The sequence below is a fragment of the Haliotis cracherodii genome, unplaced genomic scaffold, assembly GCF_022045235.1.
Source record: "Haliotis cracherodii isolate W230 unplaced genomic scaffold, xgHalCrac1.p SCAF_14, whole genome shotgun sequence".
Classification (NCBI taxonomy): domain Eukaryota; kingdom Metazoa; phylum Mollusca; class Gastropoda; order Lepetellida; family Haliotidae; genus Haliotis; species Haliotis cracherodii.
The window spans coordinates 2,914,536-2,930,962 of NW_027266269.1; the positions used below are offsets into that span (position 1 = coordinate 2,914,536).

A 16,427-nucleotide genomic window follows, 5' to 3' on the forward strand; every position below is an offset into this window, starting at 1 on the left:
GACACATACACACATAATATCACACACACACTGACACACATACTCACACATACGCGCATACACATTCACACATATAGATAGACACACAGATACAGACACACACACATACTAATATACACAAACCCACACTCACATACATATATAAATACACACACACACACGCATACACCGAGACGGACGTACACGCATAAGTCACAAACAATCACGCATACAGATAAACACACACACACAAACACACACATACTCACACCCACTCACACACAGACACACATGCGCAAAAGAACACACTGACATACACTCACACACACATGCTCACACACAGACACTGAAAGTTACACAGACACACCCATAGACACACGCACACATTCAAACGCTCTCACACACACACACACACACACTCACTCACAAACAGACACACATACTCTCTCACACACACACTGCTTTATCAAGTCAACAATCTTGAAACGATCCGGTAAGCCCCATATCCCCTCGCTCACCATATTTGTGGGCGAGCATGACGTAATATACGGCAGGTGAACGTAACTAAGACGAATTCATGTTTGTTTCAGGTAAATAATCAAATGTGATATGATCTACGTCGCCATTGTAATCCTAAACACATGACAAAGCGTTGTAATGTATCATGTGTTAGCCCATGCATGACCAACATCCAGGACAATACAGACTACAATTTGCGCATTGTTTAAATATGTATATGTTTTTTTGTATCTTATCCATGCATATTTCCACGGGTCACTCCCGTTTTGCATAATAGGCCACTCTTACGGTGCACCAAGGCAAAAGGCAGGAGGTCAGTTTTGTATTTATTGAGGACACTGTTTGACCTTGTACTTGTGTATCTGGGTAGGTCAAGCTGACATCAAGTCGCGTGTTGTTTGTTTCCTGTTTGGTCCAACACTAAAATGTCAACAGTTCCCTGACTGCCTCGTGTTACAGAGAGTAGGACTTCTGCAGTTATCACGACTAAAACAGACAGACACACACGACACTCATAACCTGAAACCTAGATGACAAACATGCTCGAGTTGTATGCATTTGTTTCTATCTGGTTTCAGAAGGAAGCATTTGCTGGTAGTCAGGGTATCAGCGTATTATACATGGTGTGAGTATGACGCACCCAAATAAATCTGTCTCCAGTAGAAATGTAGGTCGTACTTTCGAAATGAGCCTTAATGTTCGTGAGATGTGTTGATGCTATGATATTCTATAATATCGAAAAAAACTTGATTCTGATTGTTCAATCGGCGGTACGAAATCATACTCTTGTTTGAAACCGTGGACGTTACCATTTATAGTTGGTTTGTTTGTTGTTCAACGCCACGCACAGCAAAATTCCTGCTATATAACAGTGGTCAGCAAATAATCGAGTCTGGACCAGACGATCTGATGATTGACATCATGAGCATCAATCCAGAAAATTGGGATACGATGACATGTGTCAAAGACGTCAGCGAGGCTGGCCACCCGATCCGGTTAGTCAACAAGCATACTCGCCTTCTACTTCAAGCATGGGATGCTGAAGATTTATTACATTGTAGGCCATAGGCATTTTTAAACAATGATACATCATATTATACTCTTAAAAAGATAGAATTGCAAAATGATCACAAGGACATGCAAACCATGAGTAGGGAAACACGTACCTGTCGGAAAACGTACCCAGTGCATTAACACAAGGACCAAGTAGCTTCACTCACTGCACGTGCAGCAGCACTATGAACGGCATTAAAGTGCAGGGTTCTTGATTGCCTGGCATCTGCGTCAATCGAACAGTGACAGTTCAACAACATGCCAAGATTAACAGAAGTGCAACGAAACAATGCCATAGGCCGCTTGCAGGCAGACGAATCCCGGTCAGCTGTAGCCAGGTTTTTTTAATGCAGCGCCCAGCACCATCATAAGGCTGTGAGATCGGTTTCAACAGCATTTGTCAGCACGTGATTGGCCAAAGTCAGTACTACCTAGAGTAACCGACCCCGCCCCAAATCGCTGCATCCGACTGCGCCACCTATGTGAAAGGACGACCACAGCCACCTCAACCACATCCCAAATACCCGGACTGCGCAACATCTCCAGACCGTACGGAACCGTTTGAGAACAGCAGGCATACAAGGAAAACGTCCTGTTCGACGCATCATATTGAGTTGACATCATCGTCAACAACGACTGCATTGGTGTCGTCTAAACAGGGTATGGCCTCAACTGCGTTGTAGAGATGTCTGGTTCAGCGACAAATCAAGATTTCTCCTCTGTCGAGGGTATGGAAGAGCACGGGTCTACAGATGTCGGGGAGAACGTTACGCCGGAAACCGCGTACAGGGTGTGGACGGGATTGGTGGGGATAGCGTTATGATGTGGGCTGTTATCTCCCATCATGGCAGGACTGTTTTGGTCCATATCCAGGGCAATCTTACGGCTCACTGACAATCAACGAAATTCTCATACCACTCGTCCTCCCAATTGTACGGCAATGGTGTATTCCATCAGGACAACGCTTGTCCGCATACAGCACTCATCACAAGGGCCTATCCACATAATGACAACGTTGATGTTCTCCCCTGGCCCTCAAAATCCCCGATTTTGAACCCGATAGAGAACTTGTGTGATGAATTGGATAGAGGGCTACAACGATGTCAACCACAACTCCAGACGTTGCAGCAGTTGGCTTTTGCGTTGCAGGCCGAGTGGGCTACCATTCCCCTGGATGTGATTCGCATACTCGTCTTTTCCATGGGCAGCAGATGTCAGGCTGCTATCGATTCCAAAGGGAGATATACGCGTTATTTATGGTAGCTGACCTTCACCTTGGACCTTTTGCTATGACCGATAACTGAGATGACTACAATCACAATGTGTTCTCTCCACAACATTCTGGCTCAATACCATGTACGGTTCCTCATTTTAATGTATTTGCCTACCTCTCACAAATCTGGATTTGCGTTTCTTTTTGCGAAGAGTATATATCTTACAAAATGCAATGTCGGTTACTGCAAAGTAATTACAAGTATATGTGGAGATATATTTTGGGCAGAACCCGCGATAGGATTTTACTGAGGGGGAGCATTTCAAGGCTTCAAGATTGACATGCGATGTAGAACTAAACCTTAATTTAATATAGCCGCAGCCCACATCACGATGCGTGAAATAAGCTGTTTTATGTGCCAGTATATGACATAAATAAAAAAGAAAGTTGTGAGATTAACCAGCAGCAGATTTTGTTTGATAGGTAGTTGTGGTGTTTCCCAAATTCAGAAAGACATCCCACTGGAAACATTTGATATACAAATCAAAATATTAGCTAACAATAAAAACTTCACGATTAATTTCGTTATGGTGGTTGTGCATGTCCAAGGAAACCTAGCTCTATACGAGACACAGTACGTTTATCTGCTAAATAGCATAAATTGCGAATTTACTCTTGCCTTAGCTGACGTGATGTTGGTGAGCGATGATATTATTGTATCCGATTTTATTCTGACCATGTCATTTGAAACAGCCACGTTCTCCCGGATATATGTGTTCAGGTAACAGTCTGACTGATGCACTTCTTCTCGCCTCTTGCCTTGATTGACAGGTCCTAAGGACATTGTTTTTGATCCGTTGATTGGCTACTGGGCATGTTAAGTTGTGTGTATTAATTAAACAATCACCTATTTAATATTACGCCAGAGTATGTATTCCTACACCTTGAATGTTTATCAAGCTTGTCATTTTTGTCTGCTTTGATGGATACAACCTTTTTTGGTTAAACTAGACTTTAGATATAAAGAGTACTAAACTTGTTCCCGTGTGATACAATTTTATGAAACGAGAGAATAGTCCTGGCACCTGACGAGCTAAAGTGAATGAGATACCAGAACTATTCACGAGTTTCATGAATTTGGTATTACACGGGAGAGAGTTTAGTATGATATTTAGGACTTGCCGTTTATGATATTTAAATGTTTTTAATTCCACTGTCGTGTGTAATTGGCAGACATCTACGCGATCCACAGCTAATTCAAATTGAGTTCAAGCATGTCAAAAGTTGACAAGTATCCATTTAATAGCATGCAACAACCTTTAGAATTCCACTGAGCTGTTGTAGCGTTATCACAACTCCCATACCATAACAGAGACCTACGACTGGCCTTGCCCTACGATTGACATGTCGAACGGGGACCTGCACCACAAAGTTTAGAACAAGTCACAATGTCCTATGCGACAAAACAATGCAATGTGACGACAGCCTAGCAACAGGGATGCTGGGATCATCGTGTGCGTATAAGCTCCTTTCAGTGATCTGTCATCTCTACACACATTGTCATTGAAAAAAACCAGGGATGTTGTGATTTTTCAATATGTGTGAGTGAAACTTGTTCCCACAGTACATAAGCACGGCTTTGGTATTATACCATGTGTAATACAGCTGTATGCTTATTAAACTGGTGATCTTTTCACGGGCGAGTAATCATGTTTTCGTTGTTGAATTTAATTATACGCATCGGCTGTGTATTTTTGTCGGTTCATTGAGGTAAGTATCCACAACCGAACGAAGTCCTTGATTACATTGCAGACGGGGGGGGGGGCTATTTTAGAGAGTAGCTAATAGAAACTAAGAGTTATTTGCTTCTTAGACATTCTATCTGTATTTATCATACATTCCAAGTCATACACACAACATGGTCTTAAATGTGATCTGGTACAACGTTGTGTCTGTGGCAACCGAATTGGCCAACAATTTCCGGAGAATCTGGTGAAAGTATTCTGATTTTCTTCCATATCTTCGATACACATAAAGTCAGCGATCTTACCCACTCTGCCACAGAGGCTTCCACAAAAATGAAAGTCCGACAGTTGGTAGTCCAGGTCACGTACTTTGTGTACCCATCTGACGAGTATACATGACACGGCTTACATGGTTGAGTGGGTTAGGTAGCTAACTTTGTGTGCTGGCGATGAAGTGCCTACACAGCAAACAATTCTACGTTGTGACAACGTTGTGACAACGTTGCTACAACGTTGTGATGTTACGTTGTCACAACGTAAATCTGTAGACTCCCAGATTGGTTGCTACAACGTTGTGCGTAAACCAAAATACAACCAAATCAAGACGTTGTCACAACGTCCATTTTTTTACGTTGCTATAACGTTTAACCAAAACGTCGCAACAACGTAGGTATCGCATACTGTTTACAAATGGCGACACTACAGCCATTGCAGCACGTAGTTGCAATGTCCATGTAGATTAACGCCTGTTTTATTCCTCAATACCTCCCACGCAGCCTGAAAAGTTTGTACCAATCTAGTTAAGACGTCAGGTACCAAGAAATACATTCTGCAAACTGAATTCACTTAACCCTATCTATGAAACAGCAAGTCAATGAAATGCACTCTCTTTTGGCAGAGTTTGAAATACGGCCAAGATCAAACTCTAACTGTTTTAAATTACATGTACAATTTGGTTATATAATATTTATTTTCCCAAACAATTTTCAAGGCTATGTGCAAATTGTTCACAAATGTTTCAACACAATTAAAAGATATTTGATTTTCCCACGAATTTGCAAATTAAAAACCATCAAATAATAAGCCCTGCACAAATTGAATCATTTAAATTTTCTTGGCCTTATATCATACATTCAGCCTTGAGAGCAACACTGTGACAAACAGAATAGTCTATGCATCTGATGTCCTAAGATCGATTCCCCAGTAAACGAAATGACAATAGAATTCTGGTTGTCCTTTATTTATTTATTAAATGACAAGTCAGAACTTGGGCTGAGTGGCTGAGGAGCCTCTTCAGTCCTAAAATGAAAAGTCGCAGGGATGATCTTCAACTGTATCCATAGTCTCTCCTTATGCCTTGGTAACTGAATAAAAAATGACACAAGGGACATATTTCTGACATAACAAAATAATGGTTGCATTCCCCAAATTAATGTTTTGATGTCTGATGTCAGTCTTTAAGCTGTTAAAAACTGCTGAAAGTCCGAAGGCACTGACAGTAATACCATGATATCTTGGATCACACATAAGCAGAAAAGCTTTTAGCACTGAATCATTGGTGTAACTTTATACACCCGCCCTTTTAGATTGTGGGAATAATTAAATAAGAATCATCTAAGTCTTGATTCTTGAAGATGTTTGTATATATTATTGCATCAGACATACCTTTCTGTCAGTGATGTACTTTAAACAAATATGCTCCCACAATACTGTTTTCTCCACCTGAAAGAAAAACAGAAACCACAAAGTATCACATTCTTAAATAAACCAGTACTGTATAGATAAATCCCATTTACTTAGACTAATAGAGTATGATGTAACTGGTGGTAATATTGGCAAATAGTTTTATCAGTCAACAGATTAACTGTAGTTGTTCAAAAACAGTAACTTTACCTTTCTGCTGTACATCACAAACTAGTGATTCAAGTGAATATCATGGCCAAGTTTCTAAAACCTTATTTGAAAAATATGTACATAAATGAAAAATATATATTGCCAAATAAAATAAATTGTTCCCATATTTGAAGCAAGAATGTTGAATATGAATTATGAATTGGCCCACCAATAAGTGATAGAAGTGTTAACACATTGGGGTATTTATCCTAATTAAAACTGTGATTATTTTTGTTTAATACTTAGATCTACCTTAATATTTTCCATATTAATATTCCAGGATAGTTATATATGTTCTAACATTTACAAAGATTAGAAACAAAACAAAATTAACAAAATGTAATAGCTTATACAATACCAGACGAAGTTGAAACAGCCCTAAATATTTATTGAAATTTATTTGTCACTACGTTTATTAACATAGATCTAATACAGTTAAATATCGTTAAATATAATTCTGTAGTATGGTAGCCTACATGGCAACATATGGAGATCGAAAACCGAACGAATATCGTTGCTATCAATTCCATTGTATTTTTCATTGGTGCACATTGGCTACACCTATCTCACCTTAATAATCAACAAACGATGACCAACTCACTGACAATATATGGTGATATTTAACTTTTGTCTATCGACTAGCTTATCATCACCAACGAGGACAATACCGCAAACACCCCGTTATAGCGCACGACGAGAGACTCGTTTTACTTTTGCTCGTTTTCATTAGAAGGGAGTCGGACATAGATCTAGTTATCGGAAAATGATGAATTGATTCTTTTTGGAAATAATAAAAATACACATGACAAGCGCCTTGCTATTATAAACTGTATAGACAGCACCAACAACCTGATGATCCCCATTTAGGCTACTTCAGTCAGTGCTAATTAGGCGTAGGCCTTTTCGGAAACAACAAGTATGTTTCTGTCTCTTCCCGAAAATACATTTTTTTTCATAACATCAGCGCTTTAGACTAGGGCTATAACTAGCAGCCTACAGAGAGTCGATCTGAAAATATTTCCATTGTTTTGCTTCCCTCTTTTCGCTGTATAAGAGAAATCGGCATCTACTTAACCTTTCCCATGGCCTGAATGAGCCACATTGTTTCACAAACATCAAAGTCAGAAGATTAGTACATGTAAACTTTAAATAGTAATGATTTCAGAAATAACACGGAAGAAATGGCGATAACTGTCAGAGGTCAGTAGGCGATGCATAAGTTAGGCCTATTTACAGACCTACACGTTTACGATCGAAACCCGAACATAATATGACGGCCACAAAACGCCGCCAGACTGAAATCTGGTCAAACATATACCGCTTGTCCTTGGTAATTACCCTTGGTATCCATAAAATAATAATATGGAAAAAAGTCTTGGACCCCCTTCACCTCTATCATCATGTTCTGTGTATCACATTTATATCAACACTGACGCTCAGTGAAAGTGACCGGCAAACTGCATTCTAAACCCTGCCACTTCTGAACAATACGATACATTTTGTTTGTTTGTTTGTTTGTTTGTTGTTTAACGCCGCACTCAGCAATATTCCAGCATTACGACGGCGGTCGATACATTTAAATCATTTGACGATCTGCATGTTTGACGATCTGCATGTACAGAAACATATCAACAAGCGGAGACTACTTTTGAAAAAATAACTTACTTCATCCGAATTCACAGATCATCTGTCCAGTTCCAGTTGCTGCACAATCATTTGCTTGTAATATATTATGTCCAGAGTGAGTTTGAGCTAAGATGGCTGGTGACAACAAATCTTCCGCGACAATGTGACGTCATTCTGACGTCACTTCACGAGGCAACAGGCTAAACTTTTCTGCAGTCGCTCTCACGCCGCAAAAAATACGCGCCAATGTGTTTTTAACTGTAATATTGCTTGTGACAACATTTAGTAGACAGATAACTTCCTTAATAGATATATATGTTTAAAAAAATAACACTAAGAGATGGTAGATCCACAAGTGGTTTCCTAAACATCATTTACAAAAAGTGTTGTAATGTCCAAAGCACAACGTTATCACAAGGTTAATTTGCAACGCTGTTGTAACGTTGTGGAATAACGTTGTCATAGATATACGCAATTACGTTCTGGAAATGTTAGTATTAAGAGATGAAAATTCAAATGCCGAATATATAGAAAGGTAATGCATTACTACCTTGGTATTCTGACAAATTCATGTTGATTTTGATAAAGCAGTTCTATTCCTTTATGACTACAGAGAAGCAAACTCAATAACGTTTCACCGACGTTTCAGAAACGTAGTTACAAAACGTTGTGTGATGTCCAATGCACAACGTTTTCACAACGTGGATATTCAACGTTGTTATAACGTTATGAAATAACGTTGCAGGTCGACGTTAAAATAACGTTATGACAACGTTATATCACGACGTTACCAATCCACAACCTTTCAACAACGTTGTGACAACGTCGTGTGTTAGCTGGGTAACTCTGGTAGTGTGGATTCTAATCCCAGTTTGGTCTTAACCAAAAAAGTACTTCACAAAGAAAATGCTATCCCAAACATATAATTCGTTACAAATTGTATTTCGTTGTTAAATATGTTTTTGCATTCTTGTATTTTCCAGACTTGTGATACATCATGAAGGAACTATTACTAAGTATATACTTTGCAATTTTGCTTGAGATCAAATTACAGATTGACAAGATTACACAGTCAATGCCTCTTCTCAGGCAATGCACGTATTGACTGAACTTTTCAGTTAAAATGCATATTGCCTGACAATTGACATTGACTGTAACATGCATACACTTTACTCGCCGTCAGTTGCAATCCAATGTGTGCTGGGTCCGTTTTCATTGTAGCTTGGATACAATAAAAACATAGATAAGTTTGGCATATAACACACATTTTATATATGGTATATGTATGCCGACATCGCATGTGTGCGAATTTGCATTATAAATCAGTCATCTCGCCCTGTGTCCACCCTCTATATTGTGTCTTCTACAATAACACAACTATGTTTAATCACTGACACGGTTGTACTTTGAACTTACTACTTCCTTCACAGTGGTCGTTTGAGCTGTAAGTGTATCAACGTCCGGATAATATTTCCCAATGTCATGGTCATAGTAAATAATTTCCAGTAAAAAAACAAAATAACTGAATTACATGTGACTCTTGCTCAGGCGATTGTTTATTTGCTTTTTTATCAATATTACAACATCCAAGGCCTCAGTAAAGCTTTTAAAATGTTGTATGGCAGACACGTGGAAGACTTTCCCAAATTTGACACATGTGACGAGTATGATGTTCGATACATTGTCTACTGTCTCTTGTCCTGTATGTTCCCATGTTTTTTTAAGGTGAACAGTTGAATATATTTGCATGTGTAGGTGACGGGTGCCACTGTCGGGTCAGGATACGCATTTTATCTACGTAAAGCCGTCCCATATACTGAAAACTTGACAACTCAGGCGATCTGGGATATCTACACATGTATTCTCCAAAAAAGTAGGAGATAATCGAAAAATAAGTGATACCGAAATGTAAAGACACATTGAGTGTTGGTAGTGTGTGTATTAGAAAAGGGAGTGGCATCAACACAACATTGTATTGTGTATTAAAAAGAACAAAGAAAGACGACAGGGGTGTGAAGTAAAAAAAACGTTTGATGTGGCTTCAGCAATAATAGTGGTCAAACATTCGTTTATGCAATTCTGCATGGTCAGAGTCAACCCATCAAGGTAAATTCGAGATGTTTGGCCAATGCAGCAATTGGCCTTTATCAATACGTGTGCAGTGAGTACAAGCGTTATCATCTTAAATTACATTTTGGGTCATCAATTTCAATTAGTCTGGTCAGTGACCTGAACTCCTGTGGCCAAACAACTTTTTCACGTCGGGTCATAGTTGTTGGCATGTTGATAACACTAAAAAGCTAAGGCTCCTTTCCCTATACTGAGGACATGACTGCTATTGCCTCACTAGTATTGCCTCATAAGGAAACATCGACTAAGTATGGTATATTAATTTCCCCAATTTTAATATTAGTTCACACGAGCTGTTATCGGTCAACTACTTACTATGTGATATAACTATTAAACCTGAAGGACCACTTAGTTCTATGTGTTTCATGTGTTTAATTTGCAGGGTAAACCTTGACTATGACTATTCATGAAATGTCCTTATCACTCAGATATATATTTCCCACTTTCTACTGTCTTCCTACAGTGACGTGTACACGTTCTAATGAATGTTAATCCAACAGGAATATTGTAGTGCATAAACTCCCATGTTTTTAGTTTGCTTTTCAGTTTACTGAAGGTAGTGGCAAGGTCAAATTCATAACAAAATTGATTTGTGCTTGTACTTAGTTTGAGTGTGAAATCAAAAACACAAGAAAAAACACTTTTTTTTCTGGAGATAGTAGAACACTTATGGGAGAGATATGCATCAATATTTTTTGTAATCCTGGGACAAAAAGAAAATATGTGTTACATTTTGTTTTTTTTCTGCAAATATTCTCTCAAAAAGTGCCAAACGTCTGCCGAGTACATATCACAATGTCAATTGGCCTGAACATTTTTGCCACTATAAATTGATTTAAAAGGAAGACCTAATGGCGCAATTGCAACTCAGTTTTAGTGACATTTCAGACATAATCGATCAAAATGAAGAAATACACAGTCAATATCATTCACTCAAATTAATAATAATATCAGACCAGATCGTACAAACTATCCACCATCATATCAACCTATCGCCTCTTGTATGTTCAAGGATATAGAGATCAACTTACTCAGACAGTTGCAATGCAAATTTCACGTTGACGATCCCAGGTGAAATTCTGGAAAACAACAACGCAGTGCATGAACTGCCATGGACAGCCTCAACAAGAGGAATGTGCAGGCCTTGCCTTGGCCAGCATGTTCACCGGGTAGGAATCGAATTGAAAACGTGTGAGACGACATGAACAGACATATAATAGATCGACAAGGCTGTTTTAGGGGAGTAGGGGAGATTCTCGCATGACGTAATCGAGCGGTTGACGACATCAAGGTGACGATGCGTGGGAGGTTGCATTAAAGCTGATCGCGGACAAAACGTTCTTAGTCACCCGGCATAAACATTAACAGGAACAATTTCAGTTTCATAACAAATGTCTATGAAAACCCTCTATCAAAACACTTTTGAACTAAAACAAACTTTGCCGTGTTAATTCGTGCTTGGAGTGTGATGATGACCTAATTAATCACATTCATGTTACCAAGGACATTTGTTTTTGTTTCCTTTTACTGACATTAAAAAAAATGTGATTCTTATTTGCCCTTCAGTTTGTTAATTTTATTTTCCGTGTAATGAGGAAAAAGGCCATTATATAAATTAGATCATCACGAATCAGCTTCGTTAGATTCATACACCCGGCCGATGAACTTATTGCTCGCTTTGGCTGCATTGATCAAACACGTGAGTTAAATTACGTTGGTGACATACAACCAGCATCGTAACATTAGTGTATGTGTCAGATGTATATTCTTGTATTTCATGACTTCTTCTGTATTACAGGTAGAAGATGTCCACTCTGGTGGTTGTGCGCATTGCCTATCTGATCATGTCTACAGGTAAACATTCTGATATTAGTTAAATCGTGAGGTGATGTGAAAGGGGGGTTTAACGTCGCGTCCAAGATTATTGCACTTATACAGCGACGTGCATGTAAGCGTGTGTGTTTGTGTGGCTGCTTGTACTAGTCCGGACTGATGCCGATTTATGGTGCTAGCTCACTTAGATGACATGCCACAGTTTAACATAAATACCCCACTCAGACACAGTTTACTGACTCCGAGCTGACCAGTCCTTGTTTTAGTCCGAGCGCCAGACAGGGTAACATCAAGTACTATCTTATAATGTCTTTTGGTATGACGCGGCCGGGAATCGAACCTCGGATCTTCAGCTCTCGGGGCAGATGCTCTACCACTAGACCACGGAGGCTGTATTAGTTAAATGGTTAAAAATCATACCTCATTGAGACTTGTTCTAAATATGATATTTTTGTGTTAAAATCATATTTTTAAAACAATGAACATATCCAGGCCAGCTATATATGTGTTGTCCTTCTAGGGTTGACTTGGTAGAGATTCAGATCCTTGATACCTGTCTTAGTTTACTGATGTATTCTTTGGATGATTTCCAGCTGCCATTTGCAGTGAAGACCAACACTGCCGAGACTGTGACAGCGACACTGGCAGTTGTCTGACCGAGTGTGACAGTGGTTATTTCGACCTGAAGTGTAAGTCTCTTTGCAGCAGGAACTGTAAAAATGAGAAATGTAAATCCGTGAACGGTGGCACAGAAGTATGCACAGACGGTTGTGTCCCAGGGTATCAGGGCGGTAGGTGCAACATACCATGTGACAGTCCAGGAGGTAACTGTACAGCATGTGTTGGTGGTTGTGCTGGAACATTTTGCGAGGTGAGTTCAACCTGTGTGTCAGGATGCAGTGGTTCCTACTATGGGTCTGACTGTAAGCATTGTTCAAGTAGATGTAAGACATGCAATGGCTATACAGGGATGTGTGAGGACTGTTTTCCACAATATTTTGGGACGAACTGCGAGTATGTATGTGAACACTGTAGGGATACGTGTTCATTTGGATGTCTGGATGGCTGTATACCTGGCTTTTATGGTGCTGCCTGTGAGAAGGAATGCAGTACAAACTGTGGATTGAGCCCAATGATGTTAGACAATAAAACTGCTGACACACGACCTGTATATAATGACACAGTTAAATGCGATCAGTACAGTGGTGATTGTCTGCATGGATGTGTCGATGGCTTGTTTGGTCCACAGTGCTCCTCAGAGTGTAGTGTCAACTGCAGGAATGGGACATGCAACGATGAAGGTGACTGTGTAGATGGATGTGTAGATGGCCGGCTTGGTCCACGCTGCTCCTCACGATGTAACCTTAATTGTAGGAATAGGAGATGCAATGATACAGGCGACTGTGTAGATGGTTGTTTATCTCATCATTTTGGAAGAAACTGTATACCATGCCCTGACAACTGCATCGACCACACATGTCATACAAGCTATGGAACTTGTGTTCATGGATGTACCACTGGATTCTATGGACAGTCGTGTAACAACACGTGTGAATTCTGCCTTGATGGAGAGTGTGACCAAATGACAGGAATGTGTGTCAAAGGCTGCAACACAACCGGCCATAAATGCACACCTATCTGCAGAAACAACTGCACTGTTGACGATTGCCAATCATGTCAAGGTGAGTTAATCAAAAGGGAAAGGCAATCAAATATGTGTCCATTGCATTCTCTCAGCAGTTGATTAATATGTATGTTAGTGTACGTTTAGGTAAGGATTAAGTTATTATGTAAAGTTTTACACTTACGCCAGGCGAATAAGTTGAGATGTTGTTTGCTTGTGTAATTGTAACAATAATCCAGCTCCCTTTGTACTTCTGATATTCGTACCAACATATGTAGCAATTCCAGGTACATGTATCAACTTTACCTGTATTTATTTGAACTTATTTAGAAGAAAGTTTGAATAGGTTACGCTGAAATGGCTTTGACTTTCCAGATGAAAGTGAGATGAACACGACAATAGGACTACCAACTGGCCTTACAGCAGTGGTCATTGTGATTGTGATTCTTGCATATCTGTTGGTAATCAAACGTAGGAGAGCTATAAGGTACGTATGTCGGAGTCGGATATATTCGTATTTCTTTCAGTAGATTTTGAGTGTACGTTTTATGCTGAGACTGATCATGAATAGTATTATGATGTATTCATTATACTCGAAACTTGTGTTGACACGCATCTTTCTCCTATTGCAGAGCACAACAATCATCAATTGTTCAACACAACGATGAAGGAGCTCAGGATGATATATATTCTATAGAATACCAGGCCACAAATAAATATTGGCAGATCAGAGATGAAGATATAGAATGTCAAGCCATAAAGAGATATTGGCTGATTAGAGATGAAGATATAGACATGGCCTGTGTTCCGCCAATTGTGAAGCAAGAGGAACGCGGACACGGACTTGCCATGCCTGTTTTGGCGGAATGTTTTCCTACAGCAAGTGGAGTAGCAGACAGGAACAATGATGCAACCCAGAGTTCTGCCGGCGATAACCAGTCCTACATTCCAATGTCTCAGAATGTCGCAGACTGTGGTGCAACCCAAAGTTCTGCCGCAAGTAACCAGTCCTACACTGATATGTCACAGGATGTTGCAGACAGTGGTGCAACCCAAAGTTCTGCCGCAGGTAACCAGTCCTACACTGATATGTCACAAGATGTTGCAGACAGTGGTGCAACCCAAAGTTCTGCCGCAGGTAACCAGTACTACACTGATATGTCACAAGATGTTGCAGACAGTGGTGCAACCCAAAGTTCTGCCGGAGATAACCAGTCTTACACTGATATGTCACGGGATCTTCCAGACAGCGATCCTGATACATCCCAGAGTTCCTCCAGTGACACACAATCCTACACCCACCTCCTGCGTGATGTTTTTGTAGATGACCCCAAGACAGTCGTGAGCTATATATCGCCAGTTGTTGACTAATTGCATTTCATATATCACTGTATGTATGTGATATTCTTTACCACATATTTGGTAGGTTTCCCGACAGAATGAAGTAAACGGAAAACACGGTACCCGTTGGGGTCATGTACTGATAAAGATGCAAATATGAATGATAAGGAAGGTACTTCTTTCAGTGTTTACAAGGCTCCCTATTTACAAGGTTTTTTTCTTATTCAGGTTACTTACCATCCAAAATCACGCGTGCGGGAAAACGTCTTCTCACATTTATATTCCGGGTCATTTTGAAACCATCGACTATGCCATTCTGTTGCTGTTACATGAAAACAGGTGCGACATCACAAAACAACTTAATGAAACCATCTTAAATTGTATGTGACAGTGCTTTAGTATCAGGAAACGTTGATATTCGACTTTTGTATGCAATCGGATGCAGATGAAAAGGTTGCTAACTTATAAAAAACAAAGTTTCCTGTGAGTCATACGTCTGAGGCTGTAAACGAGGTTATTCCAAAAACAAAATATTTATCATTTTCCATGACGCCCTCTGGATGTTCTGATGTTCTCCCCAATGCCATCTGGGTGTAATGTGATCATCATTCAGACATTGCATTACGACTGTCTCCCCAATGTCATCTGGGTGTAAGGTGATCATCATTCAGACATTGCATTACGTCTGTCTCCCCAATGTCATTTGGGTGTAATGTGATCATCATTCAGACATTGCATTACATCTGTCTCCCCAATGCTTTCTGGGTGTAAGGTGATCATCAATCAGACATTGCATTACATCTGTCTCCCCAATGCCATCTGGGAGTAATGTGATCACAATTCAGACATTGCACTACGTCTGTCTCCCCAATGCTTTCTGGGTGTAAGGTGATCATCATTCAGACATTACATTACATCTGTCTCCCCAATGCCATCTGGGTGTAATGTGATCATCATTCAGACATTGCATTACATCTGTTTTCCCAATGCTATCTGGGTGTAAGGTGATCATCATTCAGACATTGCATTACGCATATTTCCCCAATGCCATCTGGGTGTAATGTGATCATCATTCAGACATTGCATTACATCTGTTTTCCCAATGCTATCTGGGTGTAAGGTGATCATCATTCAGACATTGCATTACGCATATTTCCCCAATGCCATCTGGGTGTAATGTGATCATCATTTAGATATTAAATTACATCTGTCTCCCCAATGTCATCTGGGTGTAATGTGATCATCATTCAGACATTGAATTACGCCTGACTCCCCAATGTCATCTGGGTGTAATGTGATCATCATTCAGACATTGCATTACATCTGTCTCCCCAATGTCATCTGGGTGTAATGCGATCATCATTCAGACATTGCAATACATCTTTCTCCCCAATGCCATCTGGGTGTAATGTGATCATCATTCAGACATTGCATTACATCTGTTTTCCCAATGCTATCTGGGTGTAAGGTG

At 39.9% G+C, this 16,427-nt stretch overlaps 1 protein-coding gene across 1 annotated transcript; it reads left to right on the plus strand.

The window, feature by feature from the left end:
• Positions 1–11,963: 11,963 nt before the first annotated feature.
• On the plus strand, positions 11,964–14,986 carry LOC139461327 (multiple epidermal growth factor-like domains protein 10). The gene is made up of 4 exons (XM_071242945.1): positions 11,964–12,012; positions 12,585–13,673; positions 13,991–14,102; positions 14,248–14,986. The coding sequence occupies exons 1-4, from the start codon at positions 11,964–11,966 to the stop codon at positions 14,984–14,986; spliced, it is 1,989 nt and encodes a 662-aa protein (XP_071099046.1).
• The last annotated feature ends 1,441 nt before the right edge of the window (positions 14,987–16,427 follow it).